At 40.0% G+C, this 21,600-nt stretch overlaps 1 protein-coding gene across 2 annotated transcripts in view; it reads left to right on the top strand.

Moving 5' to 3' along the window:
- Positions 1-21,600, top strand: part of afap1l1.L (actin filament associated protein 1 like 1 L homeolog) — a 40,682-nt gene continuing 19,082 nt past the window's right edge. The window contains exon 1 of one of the 2 annotated variants that reach the window (XM_018252149.2): positions 1-483. In XM_018252149.2, the coding sequence (XP_018107638.1) occupies positions 468-483 (16 nt within the window). In that variant the 5' untranslated portion in view covers positions 1-467. Of the gene's footprint in view, positions 484-13,104; positions 13,175-21,600 lie in introns of those variants that run through there. The other variant, XM_041586195.1, reaches the window with a different exon arrangement.

The following is a 21,600-nucleotide window of genomic DNA, read 5'->3' as shown; positions in this document are numbered from 1 at the left end:
GGGACGTTTTTTTTTGTTTCCTCTGGCACAGGGTGAGGCAGGACACTCCTCAAGAGCCTCCCTGGAAAAGCTTGTCAGCAATGTGTGGGCTAGTGAGTGCAGAGGGGAGGGGGAGGCACTAAGACCCTGTGGCCTCTGAATGAGGGAGGGGGAGGCACAGGAAAAGCTTTGCAAGTTACAGTTGACTTTTTTTGCCTCCTTGATTTATCTGGGAAGGGACAGGGGGCTGAGATCAGAGGCACCTCGGCTAATCCCCACTGCTCACTGCGCAGATCAGCCTCATTGGGAAGCTATTAGCGCAAAGGGGAAATGTTCACATGCAGCAGGATCAGATAAACAGTTCCAGAGATATTGGGGCAGCAGCAGCAGCAGCAGCTCCACAGAACAGGGGTCAGTGCAGAGCCACACAGCTGCTTAAACCTGCTAGTGCCAACTGAATATCTAGGCATGCAGCTGTGAGCACAGACATGGAGCGAATCAAAGGTAAGCTTCAGCATCTTCATTCTATGCTCCTTCCTACCTGTTGTTATTTAGCATCTTCCCTTTGTAACTGCTCTGCCTTAAAGGCATGGGGCAGGTTGTATGGCTTCTAGTGCTCCCAGTAATCTTACAAATCACCTGCCCCAAACCTGCCATTTCCAATCAGCTTTTCAGCATGTTAAAGGGAATCAAATATTGTAATCGTATAGATTTCGAAATAAAGTTTATATTCCCGGGTGCAGGAGTCTGGAGATTATAAAACATCATATTACGCCACACTCACAGGTCTTTAGTGATGAACAAGCAAAAAATAAATTATTGAACCAACGTTTCGGTCTCAACGGAGACCTTTGTCACGGTTACAGTGCTGTAAAAAAATATGTTTATATAGTGAATAAAGTACCCCCTCTTGTAAATTATAAGGATATAATAAGTTACCGAGGAGTTTCATGACCATATAAAAACACGAGGCCGAAGGCCGAGTGTTTTTATACATGTCATGGAACTCCGAGGTAACTTCTAATATCCTCATATTTTACAACTGGGGGTACTTTATTTATTATAATATACAATTTTCAGTGAGTCATGTGACAGAAATGACATCAGAACTCACCGTTTATAACTGATGACATCAGAACTCACTGTTTATAAGGATATCATTTACAGGATATTCATGGCTTTTGTGTATTATATATAATTATTGTTCATTCCTTCAGTTGTGATGTCTGTGCACAGTGAATGTAATCTCTATAGTTAGGGATTGCCACTGAAATGAACACTTTTATGTTGCCTTTCCTGCGCTTCCTGCTATTACTGTGCATGAGTCATGGCAAGCACATTTAATTAGCCCTTGACCAGACAATTGACTCCCCTTTCAACACTGATGTTTCCTTTGTCAGCCCTGAGTCTTTACAGGTCTCCCAGAGCCACACACATTCTTGATTATCAGGAGTGACCATCCTTTAACCATCTAGCTGTATGTAGCTGAACTGAGAGACAAGGGAAGCGTGATAGCATATGTGTTCTACCTAAACAGCATTGTAGTACAGGTATGGGATCAGTTATCTGCAACCTCATTTTTCAGGAAGCTCCAAATTACAAAGCGGCTGTATCCCATAGACTCCATTTTAGGGCAGAGACACACATTCAGATTCAGGGAGATTAGTTACCCTATTGGGTTTATTTAACCTACATACCGTAATTTTCTAGTAGACTTAAGGCATGAATATCCAAATGATGGAAAGATTCGTTTTCTGGAAAACCCTAGGTCCTAAGCGTTCTGGATAACAGGTCCCATACCTGTAACTATATATGATAAGGAATGCTGGTAAATGGAATAGCTGCACAGCCAAGGGAATATATGTGGGAAGATTCTGAGCATTACAATAGCAAATTATTTAAACTGTTGCTATATGCTGATTCAGATATTAGAGGAACACCCAAACTGCAGGTTTTCTGGATATGCTCACAGAAGAATAACTACATGTTATCATTACAAGTGCACATGTCATAAAATTGACACAGTTTAAGCCTGTACAGGAACTCAATAAATATTAATATGGACTTTTTAAATGATTTTCATATATTGCCATGCCAATGATTGAAGCTAAAGGTGTTTTCTCAACTGCAGTGCAATTCTTTATAACTCAGGAGGTCTGCCCATTTGTATTGATAAAAACTGTCATTCTCAGAGAGAGCAAGCTGCAATGACTGCTGACCAATCAGGAGAAGATTAGAAATGCATAGCTTGCATATGCCAATTGATAGGTGTAGCAGTGGTAACACACAGCAGAAGGCAATGAAGAAGCCCATTACAACTGAGCATGAAGTGAGTCAGAATACTGATTTGGAGCATCATTATCATTGCCATGGACCTGTCTGTCCCTATTTTTTGGCAGTAAGTATCCTGCTAAAGGAAGTGATTGTATGTCCTCCCAATCCATAAGCTCACTGTGCCACACAAGGTACCAGTAGAAGTTATAGGTTGGGAGCAGATACAATCACTTCAGTGGTAATGTATAACAGAACAGGGGTCATATAATAAAGTAACAATCAAGGGTTACAGAATACAAACAGGCTTACCATCTAAAGCAGGAGAGCTTCTTTCAAAATAAATCGATTATAAGTATCTCTCATAAACTAGTAACATGTACTAGTAAGGTGGTAATATGATTTAATGAAAAACCATAAGTTCTTCCCTTCAGGAGTAAACACTTGTCTTGTCTTTAAGCTAGGATTTATAATTCCAACTTTGACTGAGTCCCTTTCAACCCCAGTGGACTTAAAGGAGAACTAAAGCTTAACTAAAGAAGTAACTAGAAATGTTGTACATTATGTTTTGGGCTTCTGTGCCAGCCCAAGGCAACCACAGCCATTTAGCAGTGAAGATGTGTGTCTCCAAATAGCCCCAGTAGCCCCCCATCTTCTTTTGTGCTGCTGTCACTTACTCAACAGAGGGGCCGACTCAAGATATACAGTACACATAGAATATAAATGTCACAATATAATTAATACAGATAATTACTACATGGCAACACAGAAACCAGGGCAATTAGCATTAGAATTTAATAATCAGCCCTGTAGCATCAGCTTTTATTACAGGCCAACCTCATTTTCTGTTTGATAATTTGAGACGACCCCTAAGCTCAGCTTCTCAACAGCTGCTCAGAGCCCACTGAGCATGTGAGTGTGGCAGACACTATCCAAGATGGTGACCCCCTGTGACAAGTTTGAAGTCCTGGATCATTGCAGTTATTGAGAAGCTGAAACTTTAGGCTGGTGCAATAAGTTCAGCACATAAAATATGGCATTTTTAACCATATTAATTTTTAAGGTTTAGTTCTCCTTTAAAGGAACAGTAAAGTAATACTATAATATAGTGTTGTCCTGCACTAGTACAACTGCTGTGTTTGCTTCAGAAACACTACTATTGTTCATATAAATAAGCTGCTGTGTAGCAATGAGGGCAGCTATTCAAAGGAGAAAGGCTCAGGTTACACTGCAGATAGCGGATAAGCTCTGTAGAACATAGTGGTGTTATCTGTTATCCACTAATTAACCTGTGCCTTATAGCATTTTTTCAATTTCTGCCATTGGTACACTGCAGCTTGTTTATATGAACTATAGTAGTGTTTCTGAAGCAAACAGATCAGTTTTGCCCGTGCAGGGCACTGTGCAGTGTTACTGTTTCTTGAAAAGCAAACAGCTCTCCAGTATGGACCACATTGACTTCTCTTTTACATAGGATACAGAGGAAGCCAGGGCAGAGGGTGCGTCCAATCTCAGACTGATACCTAGGGGACCTTGATTTCTACATTCATGCTCCTCAAGCTCTTGTTGTAGGGCCATTGTTAAACACAGCAGACCTTTGCCAAAATAGTGAATACATATGAATGGAATACAATAATCGTGCACAAAAAACAACCTGAATGGTAGCTTTGTTTATTTGTCTTCTTCAAACAGAGACAGACCCTGAATGGCTTTCAGACTTGTGCTAGGAATAGACACTCTCATATCTGGATAGCTGCACCAAAACTCTGTTTTATATCCCCTCTTAAATAAAGACATGTTATAAACATACTTAGTGACGCCAAGACTGTAGACTGCTGTACATTAGGATTCAGTAACACTTCCATACAATACTGTACACATAACATAATTTTCTTCCTGTAAACAGACTATAAAGTACTATAAGTGTGTAGTTTAGTTTGTACACTGGAGGGTTTTTGTGTATTTATACATGTGATGGAGCCAGATAGATTGCTTGTACAAACAATACCTTTTATGTAAAACCACTAGAGGTGCTGTTTATGTAGGAGACTGGACAAGCAATATGGAAACTCCCATTTGTAGGTAAAAAGTCAATGAAAAGGTACAGTGTGAAATCAGCCTCATGATTGCTGCCAATTTCAGAAAAATCTGGTTTGGTATATTAGCCATTTAACATGTGCATTGTATTATAATGAGTAATAGCATCCTCTCTAGCACAGTAGTAGGAAATTATTTTGGCATCTGTGGGTTACACCATTAGTTGCTTTGAGATGGCTGTTGTACCTGTGGGTTAATCCCCTTGAGTTTTTTTTTTTTTTTTTAAAAAAAGGCTATATTCTCAAATATTTGTGCCATTCTCGTGGTGTCAGCTAATGATGCTGATCTCACTGCTGCCTCGTACAATGAAACATTGTTGGGAGCAGTAAACAACATGGCCTGGACAATAACAATACATGTCGTGAGCCTTCCGGAAATTCAGACAGAGCAATGCCATTGCAGAATTAATGTGAGGAACAAAAAAACATATTCTTTTAATGTTCAAGGTACACGAAAACATATGAAAACTGTTTGCAGAGCTGTTGGACCCAACAGCTCTGCAATCTGATCAAGACGTGACCAATCAGATACTGAACATGAATTAATGAGTCGGCAGCCAATATGGCCATCTTTACATAGCAGTCCCACTAACTTGTAACAGCAGATTTTGTATGAAATGAAATATGTGTACCCTTGGGGGGGGCATTTCCAACATACAATGGGAACATACCTTGGAGCCACATTCCAATTAATGCTTCTGCTTCAAAATGTAGAACAGCAGTTATATTTCTTCTTGAAGGATGACAGTATACTGTACCTATAATTTAGGTATTGCAAATTATGTACAGCAGTGGGATAACTAATTACAGTTTAAATGTGAAGCACAAGCATTTACTGCAGTGCTATTCAATATATTGGTGGGTGGAGTAAACAAATAATGCAACAAATAAAGGCAAGAGGTCCCAGTTTGTCACTTGAACTCAGGAATGTTGACTTCAGAGCATGTCTTTTCACAGCTAAGGGTTTACACTCTTCTCTGCGACACAGTGATCTCAACACTCAAGATTCTCATTGTTTCCTCAGCTGAAACCTAATTCCAGCTAAGCTTTGGTAAACCTTTCAACAACCTTTCTAAAACGTGTGCTGACTTGGCCATCGAGCCTGGTAGAAGTCAGGTCAGGCTCACAGCCACTCCTAGCTTCAAAATATATCATGTAATGATGATTGAGACCAAATTATGGAGATTCTAAACTGTGGGGCAACCTTGGATGAGGGGCTTAGCCTGAAGGCCAGATATGGTTTTATTTTGGGAGAATGTTTGTCTCCAACATACTCCTGGAAGCCTGTCTTGGAGGTCATATAAAGTGATATATGAAGCTGATCACATTTGCTGTCCAAAATTTGCTATTTTGTATTCTGTAATTAGGGGACTAATATTTAACATAATAAACACTAAACTACAACTATACAACTATGAAGATTTTCATTCATCCAGGTCATGGTATATCTAGTATAGGTAAATCTAAAAACAACTGGACTAGCTGAGAAACGTCTTCATCGATTACTCAGCAAGTCCAGTTGTTTTTAGATTTACCTATACAACTATACACTTTAACTCAAGGTTATCGCCTCACGTTTCTAAGGTTTGTGACCATTTTCCCACTTTATTCTCTGATTTATATTCGCTAAATTTGATATAGCTTATTTAATGGTGTTGTTCCTCCTGACATTGCAGAGGAGCAGAACCGTAACGGTTCCCAAGTATTCCTGACTGGTATGTCATTTATTATGCAAAAAGAGAGGGTAAATATTCATTAGGAAGTAGGAACTCAAATATCCATTGATGTATATGAGTTTTCGCAAGTTTCTTGGCCTTTTTTCTCAGTACTGGGTCTGGCCATGATTGGAAAGGACATGGATAGGTCAGGAACATGATAAGTATCCATATCTTATGCTTTAATGTTAGGATTGGAAGTATGTTAATAACCAGTGCTGTAACACACTCATTTACTTTTTCAGTGATTGCCCTAAAACATTAGTTATTATCTTTATGGCCACAACCAACTGTTGGTTGTGAATTAGTAAACCATTAGTTAGTTCTCCATCAGTTTTCAGGAGGCCCTATATTTAGGAGTGGATGTCCAGCCCCTGGAACTTTTAGTACCAAGGAAAGTAAGAGGGAATACAACAAAACCTGTGAAATAGTTGGCACCACACTTAATGCAGCTGTGTTTGCTCTGTTAAATACTGCCAGGGATTACTTTGCTAGAATGAATGCAGCTTGCTTGCAAAAACCATGAATGATTATGTTTATAAATGCCCCCAGTAATGACAATATTTTGTGTGGTTGCTAGTCATTTTTTGCCAAAGACTGGACAACTACACTGTCTAATGTACTACTGTGCCAGTATGCAGCGAACATGGATATCCCCATCTTCTCTACCTCCACCCTGGCTTTTTGATTCTCCAGGATAGGAGCATTTCCTATTTTTCCGGTGGTCTCTACCGCCCTCTCCCCAAGCAAATCCAGGCCTCCACCACAGGATGCGGCCTGCACAGGAAACTTCTGAGCTAAAATCTCTGACCTTGGCGCTGCATCTGACCAGTCTCCTCATATAACATGGGAAGGGAAGGGCTGTTTCTGCAGGAACAGCAGCTACAGTTGGTTCTGGTAACTTTCTACTTAAATGTATAGTAGTGATGTGTGGGTCGAGAAAAGCTTGACCCGAACACGCACCCGCCTGCCCACACCCGGCTTCCCTCCTCCTTTTATAGACCCATGCAGACCCGCCCTGCAGATGACATCACAAAAGTGGAGGAACGGGCAGGCGCACCTATAAAACCAGTAGTCAGAAGCTGGCAGTCTGGGGTCACCCGAAGCCCCACAAACAGCACAGCAAGGTCAGCCCAAACCCGCACATGGCTGAGACTGTTGATACAATGTAAGACAAGGCAACCGATTAGCAGATCTGTCTTTGCTGGGGAACTAAAGGTCCCCATAGACACAAAGATTTTTCTTTGGTGAGCGACCGATTATAGCGAAATCCGACCAATACTTCAAATTATTGTGAAGTTAGTGGGAATCAAACGATCGTACATCTTACGATTTTTCGTCCGACATCTGTCAGAAAATTGATCGGTGAGGTTAAAAAAAATTTAGCGGCCCCAGTGCAATCTATCTATGTTTGCAGTGCCAAGCAGGCAGCTAGCCTCAGTTTTCCTGGCAATATCGCCTGAAATGGTCTTTTTAGTTGATGGACAAATCGTACATTTAAACGATCGTTTCGAGATACTCGTGGTCTCACGATAACAAAAAGATCTTTTAAAAATCTTTAGATCTATGGCCAGCTTTAGACTTTTGCAACATTGTTTAAAAAGTAACAACAGGAGTTAAGCAAATGCAGCTTTCAATATCAATTGTTTTCACAAATAACTTCCTTTTCAAAGGCAAATTTTTATTTTGGGGTTGGAGCGCCCTTTAAAGGAGACCTAAAATATCCTGAATCATGTCAACATGCATGTGTAAGGGATGTGTCTGGTACTGGGACTACAAAGTAAGAGGGCTGGTATGCTTGTGAGTACTTTATAGAGGGGATGACAGGAATTGGTGGAAAAGTTGTTCAATTAAGAGGCATCTGGAGACTGGGGAGATGATAAGGTGGTACAAGGGGGGGGGGGTCATTTTAAATCAATATCTCCACTGTCACATAAATATCAGTTTTAAATTAAAATCTAGAACAGTGCAATAGCTTTAAATGCAATAAGCATTTTTCTTTAATCATGCCTAATATATTCCTACTTATCTGCTTAGAAATACAATTCTAGAGAAATACAGCAACAAAATAATTAATAAATTGCTACACCTAACTAGTATATAATGTCCAGTTTAAAAGCTTAGTTTCAAAGATTTGTGAGAGCTCCCCCATGTTCCCCAATCATGGCCACCCTGGAGAGCCTATAAAATGTGCATACCGTACATGCAGTAGTTTGTTTGAGAACATTGGGCTGCATTGTTGCTAATACTTTGTATCACTAGCAGCGTGGCACAGAGGCTCATAGGTTCTGCTTGTTTATTTAATGGCTTTTTGACCACAGCTTAGAGGTGCAAGAAACAGGCCTTTTAGCAGTATGTCAGCACTTCATAGAAATACCCCCGGGCACATCCATGATACAATTGCTGTTTATTGAAGCATAGGGGGACTCTTGTGGCAGTTTCTTTCCCGGAGCAGAATGGGTGTTTCCTTGTGATGGTTCATTCTGTGACCACCCAATCCTCCCCCCCTTCAGTCCACAATGGCACATTTATTGACCTGCAGCCCTCCCCAGGTGTCTCAAAAGCTATACCAGTACGTAGCTCACTCAGGGTTTGATACAGAACAGGCAGCCTGTGTTTACACTGAATTCTCTGTGGCTGTATAAGGAGAGAAGAGATGTGACTGAACACTGCCCTGTTCACCCCTTAAGCTTTTTTTATTCTGTGTTTGAGAAGCACTCGACGCCTACCCTGCACTCCAGAGAGTATAATCCAAACCTTGACTGCGCTATTCCAGCATTCCATTAATACCTGGCACTCAGACAAACTCCCAGCACTAATACTTCAACCTTGGCACCCGATTGTGCTGTAACCTCACAGTTAATAAGCAAATGTGTGTTCTTTTGCATCATTTTCCATTCATTTCCATTACATACATTCAGTTTATTTATAGTGTAAAATAAATTGCAAAAGTGAAAGTGTAACTTTTTTTAAGCATCATCTCCAACCATTTGCATTTATACATATATAAATGTTTTACTTTGGCTTCAATCTGCACCATATGGTGATACCTATGTAGAATGACTGCTGAACAAGCAATATGTTTGCCACTTTTACTATAATAAATGCCGCTATGTAGAAAATTAAGATATCACTGGATTAGTTACTAAATGTTGACTTAAACTGCCTGTGCATGTTTGCCATGCCTCAGGGTTTTGCAACAAGTATCTGTTGGTAGATTAAGGGCTTTACAAAAATAAAAATATGGGAAAATTTATACTATTAGACAAATATAAAGAAGGGAGAAGCGTTAAAAAATGAAGGCATAGTAACACAGTAGATGTTAAAGGGGTTGTTCACCTTTGAGTTAACTTTTAGTATGATATAGAGAGTGATGTTCTGAGACAATTTGCAATTGGTTTTTATTATTTGTGGTTTTTCAATTATTTCGCTTTTTATTCAGTAGGTCTCCAGTTCAGCAATCTGGTTGCTTGGGTCCAAATTACCCTAGCAACCATGCATTTCTTTGAAGAAGAGAATGTAATCTGAATAGGAGAGGACCTGAATATAATCATGAGTAATAAAAGGTAGCAATAACAGTAAGGGGCAGATTTATTAAGGGTCGAATTGAAAATTCAAGTTTTCGATTTTTTTTTTTATGGTCAAAAAAGATTTTTGACACTTATTATACTCTGGCCCTTTAAGAATTCGAATTCGACTATTCGCCAACATAAAACCTGCGAATTACTGTTTAAGTCAATGGGAGAGGTCCAGGGGTCAATTTGGAGTTGTTTTTGGGTTGTTTAAATTCATCCGGCTTTTACAAATTAGATTTTTTTTTAAAAAAAGAAATCTCCCCAAGTCTAATTCATTCAAATTTAAGGGAGTTTAAAAAAACACAAATTCAAAATTCAACCCTTGATAAATGTGCCTCTAAGTGTGCAGCATCAAAGAGCATTTCTTTTTTAGACGGGGTCAGTATCCCCCGTTTGAAAGCTGGAAAGAGTCAGAAGAAGAAGGCAAATAATTAAAAAAAAGAATAAAAATAAATAATGAAGACAAAATGAAAAGTTGCTTAGAATATACTATAACACACTAAGGGGCAGATTTATCAAGGGTCGAATTTCGAAGAGGAAAATACTTCGAAATTCGACCATCGAATAGAATCCTCCGACATTCGAAGTCGGAGGATTTTATTCATCGTACGATCATATTCCGATCGTACGATTCAAGCAATTTTATCGTATGATCGTACAATTTTCCTTCGAATATAAAAAACTTAGAAAATTGCTCTGGAAGTTCCCCATAGGCTAACACTTTGGCAGGTTTAAGTTGGCGAAGTATTGAAGTCGAAGTATTTTTTAAAGAGACAGTATTTAGATTATCGAATGGTCGAATAGTCGAACGATTTTTACTCGAAGTTGAAGTAAATAGTATCCTATTCGATGGTCGAAGTATTCAAAAAATTACTTTGAATTTCGAATATTTTAACTTTTTTTTTCACTTCGACCCTTGATAAATCTGCCCCTAAAGGTTAACTTAATGGTGAACCACCCCTTTAACATCTCTTTTATAATAATAGTATCTATTTTATAATGAAGAGATGTGAGCTGTAGGCAGCTACTAGCAACACGTGCAGCTGCTGTGCTGTAAAACGCCCTACCAATGGCGTTATCATCCTCGCCTTTATCTGTTATATTTAGAGCCACATGTGCTTGTGTCTATAACATGATAAATATATTTAGAAACACTCTGTTGTTTCTAATTGAAAATTGAAATTGAAGCTTGCTACAAATGCCTGTGGTTTGAGCAACTGTTGGAAAAATTATTCTCTGTTAACATGATCTACCTTCAAAAGATCCGCTACACGGCAATCACGGCTGTAACAGCGAGATTTGGAATTGCCTGGATTTATGGAAGGTTGCATTGCATTTTACTGGGAGTGGAAGTTGGAGTAGCAGCATTGATTTGTCTTCTCTTTGAAACCCAAAATGTGATTGGGTCTAGGCCTAAATTTGCTTGGGTGGGTCAGTAGTCTGTCCCAGCTTCCTCTTCAATATATGATAAACTCTAGTGATGGGGCGAATCTGACACCTTGCGCTTTGCCAAAAATTGTCGAAAGGCAAAAAAAATCGTCAAATGCATTGAAGCGAATGGCCAATTTTTGTGCAACATTTTTTAAACCGAGCAACATTTTCTTTGGGGTTTGTATGAGAGAAGTAAGGAGTTCTGCACTTACATGTATTGTAACACATTGAGGTTGAGCTAGCTCAGGGCTCAGAGCAATTCCCCAGTTGCTTCGAATACCAACAGTGCAGTTATGGAAAATAAAAAGAGGCTACAAAAAATATATTCTATAGTATATAGTGTTTGCTGGGCTCTGCAAAGACTTGTTACATGTGGTAGAGGAATCCTCCTTCATGTGGATTTCTTTTGTGTGGCTCTGGGAAAAAAAACCACATCAATTAAATATCATATACAAACTTTCTCTGAAGATGAGAGAAAATCCCTAAAGTTAGCTCTTGTCCAATTTCATGGGTATCTGATCCTGTTGTGTCCCCCAGTGTTACAATGTCACAGTAATTACCATTACCAGTAGAATGTCTTCGACTGCTCCTGCCTGTGACCCTAAGGTCTGTGTAGTTTTATTTAGGAGGATAGAATATCTGAGGATTTTCAGCATGACATTACAGACTGCACTATAGAACCGTGAGAATCTTCAGGTGGGGCAAAACATAAAGTTGCTATGCAATGGGCCACTGTAATTTCTTTAAAAGCTATATTATTTTGCTCATATATACTTATACTTGTTTTGTTAAAGAAGTCATGGAGGGGTTTTAAATGTAGCTCTGTATGGTGTACAATTACACTGATGGAAAAATATTCTACCACTTTCCATTGGAAAGCAAAGAAATCTACAAGGAAGCATAAATGCCATTCTGTATATCTTTTTTTTATGTGCTTATAATCAGTAGCCTAGAGCAAGTTCATTTATAAGAAGCCTACACATAATACTCCAGAAAGCATGAAATTAGTTTACACTTGCTTCATCCAGCCTGCTTAAATGGAGGGGGGGATCAGTCTCTCTACATTTTAATATCTTTTTATATGGATCACAAAGTCATATTTACGCACTTAGAGCAACTGGGTTTATACTCCTAACACAGAAAAAAGCGATTGGTCTAACCCACACTGTGGCGTTGACCAGCTGCTATGTGCCAGCGCTCGGTGTAACCCACAATCTGGAGTTGACCAGCTGCTGTAAACCAATATTTGTACACAAAGAGAAAAATTGGCAGCGCACAATCTGCCTTTAAAAATAGTTATTACAAAAAATTAGGTGTTAGTTCCATAATTTTCCCAAAATATGTAAGCTCACGTGCCACGTCAAGGCAGGTGCTTATTTTTCAATTCCTGGCTTGGACGCAAGTTTTAGTTGCATAAAAACCACATGTACTGCCAAACATAGCCTCCTGTAGGCTGCCAGTCCACAAAGGGGCTACCAATAGCCAATCACATCCCTTATTTGGCACCACCCAGGAACTCTTTTTACATCTGAATGTTGCTCACGGGTGAAAAAGGTTGGGGACCCCTGCTCTTGGCAGTAACAGCTCTGTTATGTCATTGTTAGAGGTCTTGTTTCAGTAACATCTCCTGGGCCTTTGGCATGGTTCCTAAAGATTGATAGCCTGTATATGAGTAAAATTCTTGTTCTGCTCTAAACAAACCACTGAAAATGTTTAAACTGATGTAGAGTAGCTTTCCGCAGCAGACACAGAGATGTTCAGAAGGAGAGGGGTGACAGGAAAGAGACAATAATATAGGAAATAACAGGACAATATGGCACAGGTCAGATTGGAGGACACTATGGCGGTCTGAGCCATAAATACACACATTTGAACCTCCCTCTTCACAGGTTACTAACTGAAATATTTTATCAGATTACCTAAAAATTAATTAATTCACCAAAGGTTTTTGAGGACCCCCAAAGCATTCCCTTCCATAGACTCAGTGATTTTTTTTCCCCTCATTCTGTCAGTGCTTCTCCCTTGGGTTCACTCACTCCAACCGGCAGCGCAATGACATCACAGTGCTTCCTTCCTTTGGCAAGTACATATTTCCCTTCTATCCCAGGTGAGGGCCAAGAATGTTGTTTGATATTTGATGTATATATGTGCGTGTTCTGTTGTCTCTTGTGCATGTTTATCTGTTCCTGTGTTTGTCTCTGTGTATCACTGGGAGGGTCACTTATTACGAGAAAAGGCAGTGCATGCAAAGTTATTGGAATTTATTTTGGGTTACTGTTGTTAAAAATAATTGCTTCCTCCGGGGGACAATATATTTGTTGTAGCTAAAACTTTAGACGTTACTATCTAGACATCTTTAATTTTACCCTCTATGTGGCTCCTGAGGTAAATAAGAATGTGGTTAGAATGAAAAATAAGGAATACATAGAAAAATTAATTCCTTACAAAATTTTGTAGAAGAAACTGATGTTATAATCCCACCTCCAAACTGGATACAGTGAATAAAATGGCCACCAGTCGTGTTTCAGACCTTAATGCCGCCTGAGGCAACGTTCTAAATGCTGCCCGGCGTGCTTACCTTAATATCGCCGACAGGGGTCAGAGGGGGGCGTATCGCTAGTGCAGAAAGCGAAATTAAGCTCTCTGCGCTAGCAAAGCCGAATTTCCGGTTTAAAAACTGGAAATTTGGCTCTTAAAGTTACAGGAGCGGCTTTTTGCCGCCCCTGGTAACTTCTGGCCAGCTGCCGCCTGAGGAAGGTACTCACCTTGCCTCATGGCAGAAACGCCCCTGATGGCCACCATATATGTTGAAGAGCAATGATAATTAACATGCCGTTACATTGATAATTTTCCATTCAACAGTTGATTTGCGTTTTTGCTCAATTTTACCAAGTTTTTCCCCCGATTTGATTTATTCCAGTTATTTTAATGATAAAAAGGGTAAAATCAGGTATGGGAGTTTGGTTTAGCTTTTTTTATTTAAAAAAATAAGATAAAATCGGATTTTAGTAAATAACCCTTAATATTGGTCCTGTACTAAAAAGTTTAAGAAGTCTCCTTCAGCCCTTATTTATTGCTCATCAACACTAATGTTTTCCATGCCAGCCCTCCCTTAATTATGTCCTAATTAGAAGTGCTGTTACACCATCAGTATACTAATAGTATGTCATGTGAAGTTGTTGAGTTTGCGGGGGCAGGTGCATTTTCTCCCAGGGTGATAAAGATCTCAGAGGGTGATTGGGTGTCTTAATGAATGCCCTTCCCTTAAGCACTGATATGAAATAATGCTGCACACAACTGAGAAATAAAGCTTGAGAAGGAGGTTTGAAACAATTGCTCTTATGTATTCAGGACCCGTATCCCTTATCAGTGCCTAAGGGGAATGAGAAGGAACTGACCACTCCATTAATCCTTTTCCCTTCACTTTATTAACTGCCTCCTCCTCCCTTTGTCTTGGGCTCTTGTGAAGTTGCCTATTTCTTTTAACTCAGCCCATTAGATATGCTAGACTGGACAGGCTGATGTCATAACAGACACACATATCTTATTGCCAGAACCAGCAGTTTGCGGGTCAATAAAAATAGACATTATACAGCTGATACACAATATAACTAGCAATATAAGAAGGTTTCTGGAGTTAGCACTGAAATATTGAGTGCTTTTCGGATTTTTTTTTACCATTGTATTTCAGTTTCCATGAAAACCGTAAAATGGGAGTTCTATTAATGGCTACACGACAGCAGGGGAACAAGTGACTGTAACAGGTGAAAGTACTGCCACTTTATGCTGTGTTTATAGAACCACTGTAATATCCAGTTCCTTTCTAAATAGGCCAATAAAAACCCTCCCTTCTGTAAAATGAAGTTTTATAGACAACACTTGGATGACTGACACAGTTTTAAAATTGTTTGCAATACAGGCATGGGATCCGTTATCCAGAAACCCGTTATCGAGTAAGCTGAATTACGGAAAGGCCATTTCCCATAGACTCCATTTTAGTCAAATAATTAAAATGTATGTAAATAATTTCCTTTTTCGCTATAATAATAAACCAGTACCTTGTGTGACCACATCTAACATATAATTAATTCTTATTGGTAGCAAAACAAATGTATTGGGTATAAATAATGTTTAAATTATTTTTTTAGTAGAAAAGACCCCTTATGCAGAAAACCCTAGTTCCCGAGCATTCTGGATAACGTCCCATACCTTTATAACAAAGGTTTTTGGGATACACTTGATCCAAATGATCAAAGGAAGGCATGCCCAGTACTGTACATAATTTGTGGTGTGCTATGGTATGCATACAGAATATTTCCTAGTCTGGTAATCAAGGAATATGGTTAAAGGGATACTGTCATGGAAAAACATGTTTTTTCCAAAACACATCAGTTAATAGTGCTGCTCCAGCAGAATTCTGCACTGAAATCCATTTCTCAAAAGATCAAACAGATTTTTGTATATTCAATTTTGAAATCTGACATGGGGCTAGACATTTTGTCAGTTTCCCAGCTGCCCCTGTCTTGTGACTTATGCCTGCACTTTAGGATGGAATTATTTTCTGGCAGGCTGTTATTTCTCCTACTTAGGGCTAGTCCACACGGGGAGATAGCCACGCGTTTGCGGTCGCGGCGACAAAGCGCCGCGCCAGTCGCCGCGACCGGCGCAGGCGACAGGTTTGTATGGGCGCCTATGTAAAAACGCCTGTGCTAACCACACGAGGCGATGCGCTTTTCAACAGTCGCCTTGAAAATGCCTCGCCAGGCTTTTTCAGGCGACTGTTGAAAAGCGCATCGCCTCGTGTGGTTAGCACAGGCGTTTTTACATAGGCGCCCATACAAACCTGTCGCCTTCGCCGGTCGCGGCGACTGGCGCGGCGCTTTGTCGCCGCGACCGCAAACGCGTGGCTATCTCCCCGTGTGGAATAGCCCTTAATGTAACTGAATCAGTCTCAGTGGGACTTGGCTTTTACTATTGTGCTGTTCTTATATCTTCCAGGGAGCTGTTATCTTGTGTTAGGGAGCTGCTATCTCGTTACATTCCCATTGTTCTGTTGTTAGGCTGCTGGGGGGGAGGGGGGTGATATCACTCCAACTTGCAGTACAGCAGTAAAGAGTGATTGAAGTTTTTCAGAGCACAAGTCACATGACTGTGAAATTGACAAAATGTCTAGCCCCATGTCAGATTTCAAAATTGAATATAACAAAATCTGTTTGCTCTTTTGAAAAATGGATTTCAGTGCAGAATTCTGTGGAGCAGCACTATTAAATGATGCGTTTTGAAAAAAACATGTTTTTCCATGACAGTATCCCTTTAAACTCTCTACTCTTTACATGTTTGATTCATGGCACCATTTAAGATTCACTGGCACTCAAAGGCTGGTGCAAGCAGGGACAAACCCGTGCGTGTTTATTTGCAGTTATGCAACGTTTCACGGTTGTATCCCTTTGTCAAGCATCGTCAGTCTTAATTTTTTTGGTTTCTGTGACTAAACCTAAACCTAATTGATTAAAAGTACAATAGGAATGCTTAATTGTTATTCCATATACTCCTGAAACCTAGGGTTGCCACTTGGCCGGTATTTTACCGGCCTGGCTGGTAAAAATATTGGCTGATCCCAATGTTATTAATAAGGAAAAAGATAAATATATAGGAAGGCCGGTATTTTTTTCCAGAAAAGGTGGCAACCCTACTGAAACCCCAGAAGTGTCCTACCTATACACTACTCAGGGGGTTCAGACCCTTAGTTTGGGAAAGACTGTATATATAGTCTAAACCAAGTGATGATTCACCCCTTGCTGCAATCAAATGGAATGGTCCTTTCCGTGTCCATTTTAAAATGGCAATTAAATAATCAGCAGTATGGTAAACAATAGTTTAACTGTTCCCAGGGGCGTTTCGCCAATGAGGCGAGTTGGGAATCTCGCCTCAGGCGGCAGTGCCCCATTAGGTACCGTGGCGGCAAAAATGCCGCTGCTGGTACTTTAAGAGTCAAATTTACGGTTTTCAAACAGGAAATTCGGCTCTTCTAGCGCAAGGAGCTAAATTATGCTCTCTGCGCTAGCGTCCTGGCCCTCTGACGCCCTCGTGGACCCCCAGGTGAGAGCACGGGGGAGGGGGGCAGCAGCAACTTTAAGCTGCCTTAGGCGGCGGAGGGGACAGGATCGCCCCTGACTGTTCCAATGTATTTTATTCCAAACATCACACTGCTGCTTTTTCATTGAAAAAAAAAACCCCACCAGGAATCATTTCAAGAGAATGCTAGTAGAAAAGAAAATTGTATTTTGAGGCACTTATCTGTGGTAGGTTTGCCATACCCACTACTTAATAGCAAACACTCAGTTGTACATAAAGTAATACATAGAAGAAAACAGTGACATATAGTGTAATTTAAAAAAGGAGTTTTAATTTTATGCCAAGGGTTATGAATTTGACAGAGGTGTAAAGCGCTATAAAGCTGGCTTCTTAGTTTTTTATATACAAAGCTCTTCCAAAAGCCGCTCTTCTGACTGGGCCCTGCTAAGTGGTGGATGATGCCATTTTTACTGTGCCAATTAACTGCAGTGGTTGACCTGGTTGAACTTGTTCTTACATGAATACCAGTATGAGCTCAGAGGTCTGCAATGTGTCTATGTGTGAAGGAGAAGGATGCGCATCCTTTCTAGGAAAAGAGTGGAGCTTTTGTTCCCAATAGATCCTCTTCTCCCCATTTTACTGTGTCAGACTGTGTATTTCTATAAATGAGCATCTGCTTTGGATCTATCACTATTTTAAACCTGAAGTCCTGCATTGTCAATGGTACTTTAGCCCCGGGAAATTCTTGTCTCAGTAGCAGAACTGAGGTAGGCTTAGATTTAGTCTGATTATGCGTGACTGTAGGAGCAGGTGATCATGCTTTTCCATAGACAGGGGCACCAGATTTAGCAGATAACTTGCCCCCAGGCCTAGCCAGGTATGCAGCCTGGATGCTAAAATCTAAAACCATCATACCCCCACAACTAAAGCTTAATGCTCCATTTGGATACTATTCTACCATGGGCAACTATGAAAACAATAGAAACACTGTGCAGAGGTGAAACATCTGGCCTCTCAGAAGTGGGTGTCATGATAGTAGATAGTATGGCATGTATACAAATAAAACAACATGTATAGCATATTTAATCAATAAATATTTATATTATATGTAGTATTTTCACAGATGTTTGTTTTTAGCCATGTCATTTCCACAGAGAGTAGAAAGTGGCACACGTCTTACTGAAGGGCTGTTTTTTGTTGTTAATTCTGCCTGCCAAGGTAGCAATGTTCTGCTTGGTGACGTTACCCAGAATCCCATGGAGTAAACCTCTGAGGCGTTTCATAAGGGCCCAGTTATCTGGGGCTATTAATCTTCTGCTCTGCAAACAAAAGACTTCAAAGGGAGCCCAACTTTCCCTGCTGGGTAATCCGATCCTGCAGCAAAGCATATTCAGAGCTAGTGAAGTCCATGCCAGCAGGAAATGTTTAATCCGTCCCTGCACTGCTGTGCCCCCATGCTGCTGTGCCCCATGCTGCTGCTTCACTGTACTCATCCATCCTCTGTATTATGTCACTATTTATATGTCATGGCTGCTGAATCAGTAATGCTTGTCTGTCATGTACAGACATCTGTATCTGTCCCAGTCTTTATCTCACTTGTCCTTATTGCATATATATGTGTGTGTGTGTGCCTATCTATACTTCCGTTTTTTTGGGGTTTTTTTTCATTTTAACTGAAATCGCTTGCTTATCCAATAGGTTATATATAATTATTTGTATCCTGTAATTATATAGCACTGGCACGTTGTACACTAATGTGTATATAAGGTATTCCCCTTTAAGGGTCTGGCCACACGAGCAGTTTGCGGGATATTATTCGCCCCATCGACCTCAAGCTAGGATGAAAATCACCTGGGGGAAGGCACACGTGGATCTTCGTTTTCCAAAGTTGCCCAAAGTTTCCTCATGAGGCAACTTCAGTCGACTTTGGAAAATGAAACGCTGCATGTGCCTTCCCCTAGGCGATTTTCATTTTAGCCGGTGGAGGGCAGGGAGAAGACAGTTCAGGGAGATTGTCGCCCCAAAGAAGAGGAGATTTGTCACTGGGGCGACTTATCTCCCCGAATCTGCTCGTGTTGCCTGACCCTAACACATCTATCTCATAAAGCATTGCTGGAGACTATTCTATTACTACAACAAAGCTCCAAGGGAAATACTTTAGCTCAGTGCTCTACAACTTGTTTCATGTAATGAGATGACTATTTTTTATATTCTGTTGAACCCCCGTTTTACGTTTTTCAGGGGACCAGGAAAAAAATGATGTGAAATCCAGGAAAATGTAAAATCAGGGAAATGTGTTAAAGTAATATATGTATGTTAATAACAAGGGTTAAGCATTGTAGCGTTAATATTACACTATGGGGGGCATGTGCAAGGCCCCTCTGTCAGTCACATACATAGCCTAAAGCAATAAGTGATTGGTGCAGGACTGTATAAGGGGCAGACTAATTGGAATTGACAATTTACAGGCAGAACCATGGCAAAATATACATCTGGTTAGTATTTTCTAACCTCTTTCTTTCACAAATAATAACATTCATAGAGGGAAAAAAGCAGTTTTTGGGTACATCAGGACAAGATTTTGATGTAAAATCCAGGAAAACATTACTTAAAATCAGGGAAATGCACCCATTGAAATGCATTATAAATTGATGGGACCACAAATAAAAAATGTAAAATGAGGGAAAACTTAAAATCAGGGTACTTAACATTGAGGTTTCACTGTATTTTGTTTGAAGGCCAAATTGTATTAAAATTACAATTTAATACAATGTGTCTATGGAGCCCTAGAGCTGACTGGGGACCATAAAAAAAACCTTTTGGAGGAGCACATCCAGCCTAACGGCCTCCAGTTGGTCAGGCATGCTTTAGCTGAAGCTATATGGCTGTACTAAAGGTGGCCATACATGGGCAGATTAAAGCTGCCAAAATAGTTTATGGGGTGTTTCCATGGGTCTCCCCAATCGATACCAGGTCAAAAATCGAGCAGATGTAGATTTATTTTTCTTGGCAATCGAGGACCACATCAGCTAGTTGATGGGGTTCTTGTCCCATTGGCGCCCATTTCCTTCGAAACAGCCCCATTAAGATGTAGAAGTCCTATATAGTCCCATTACACATTGGCAGATGGAAACATTGAGACTTATAGCACAGATAGGGAGAGAATTGTCTCATTCTGGACTTTAGAGGCCCTATGGTGTGACTATTTTGTCATAGGGCTGCTGCCCATGTGGATTTGTACCATGGACTGATACTTTGAACAATATTGTCTTGGGGTTTAGTTACCTTAGAAGACTAACATAAAGTATTCAATGTTACCGACCAACTATATAGCACAAGTGATTGGGCTAATACACGTTTTCATATTTATTGTGATGTTGCTGAAAAATTTCATTTTAGAACATACAACATATCATAAACAATATTTATCCCTCCAAATTATTTTATAAAATATAAATTTTATTTTATATGTGTATGGATGAAGTCCCACCAAAAGTCAGTGCTAATGAATTCCAGCGAGGTAGCTGACAACAATGCTGAATACAGTGGAATTACGAGCAGGAAATTTTCCCCAGTGCAACATTTCTCTTTTTTTTGTTGTTTTTTTCTATTGAAATGGAAAAATTTCATTGATGAATTCTGACAGCCTTTGTGCCAACGTTAAAACCTAAAGTAAAAATTGTGTGACACTCCTCAGTAAAAAAGTGCTGATTTAGAAAGGGAGTCAGTGTTTCTCTTGGCTTGGCTGAGTTGGAAGGAAACATAAGGGGCTTGTAGATAGCGGTGTATTCGCTGCTTATGTGTTTAGCCAGGGCTGCTGCAGGAAGGAAAGTTCTAGGAGGATGTGCAGTTTACATCCAGCACAGTAGCAAACATGGAGAGAGACCTAGGGTCTATGCTAGTGGCAGGCAGCTCTCAGTACAGACATTGACAATCAGCCATCTTGTTTCATTATAATAGTTTTGTCCATCCATCAGCACAGAAACACAATCAGGCATTTCTGTTTTTCACTAAATCCCATCAAGATATGTTTGCTATGTTCAGATGTCTAGAATGTCTAGAAGTCTAGACCAGGGCTGTCGAACTGCAGGCCTGGAGGCCAGTTGTGGCCCTTAGACAGCTCTGACCTCTTTGGAAGCCATCATTATTATATTATAATCTGGCCCTGAAGACTTTTAATATAGTGTATAAACAACACTCTATACAGGAACAGTTGGCCTGTCATAGTTTCGACTCTGGAAATAACAAATAATTGTCTGAAGCATGTATTATTCTGAATGACCCAGGGTAAGGTATAGAAATTCAATTTTTTTATAGAACAGCAATGAATATCACCCTCAAAGAGTGAATCTCACCCCAAGTAAAAGATTGAATGATAAAAAGTAGCAAATGTAATTCATTTTAACTGGTACCAATAGATATTTAGGTAAGTTTGTAGCACCCAGCCCAAGCAAAGCC

Source organism: Xenopus laevis, chromosome 3L, assembly GCF_017654675.1.
Source record: "Xenopus laevis strain J_2021 chromosome 3L, Xenopus_laevis_v10.1, whole genome shotgun sequence".
In the NCBI taxonomy this organism is placed as follows: domain Eukaryota; kingdom Metazoa; phylum Chordata; class Amphibia; order Anura; family Pipidae; genus Xenopus; species Xenopus laevis.
Note: the sequence above shows the minus strand (reverse complement) of the source record. Positions and strands in the feature narration are given on the sequence as shown.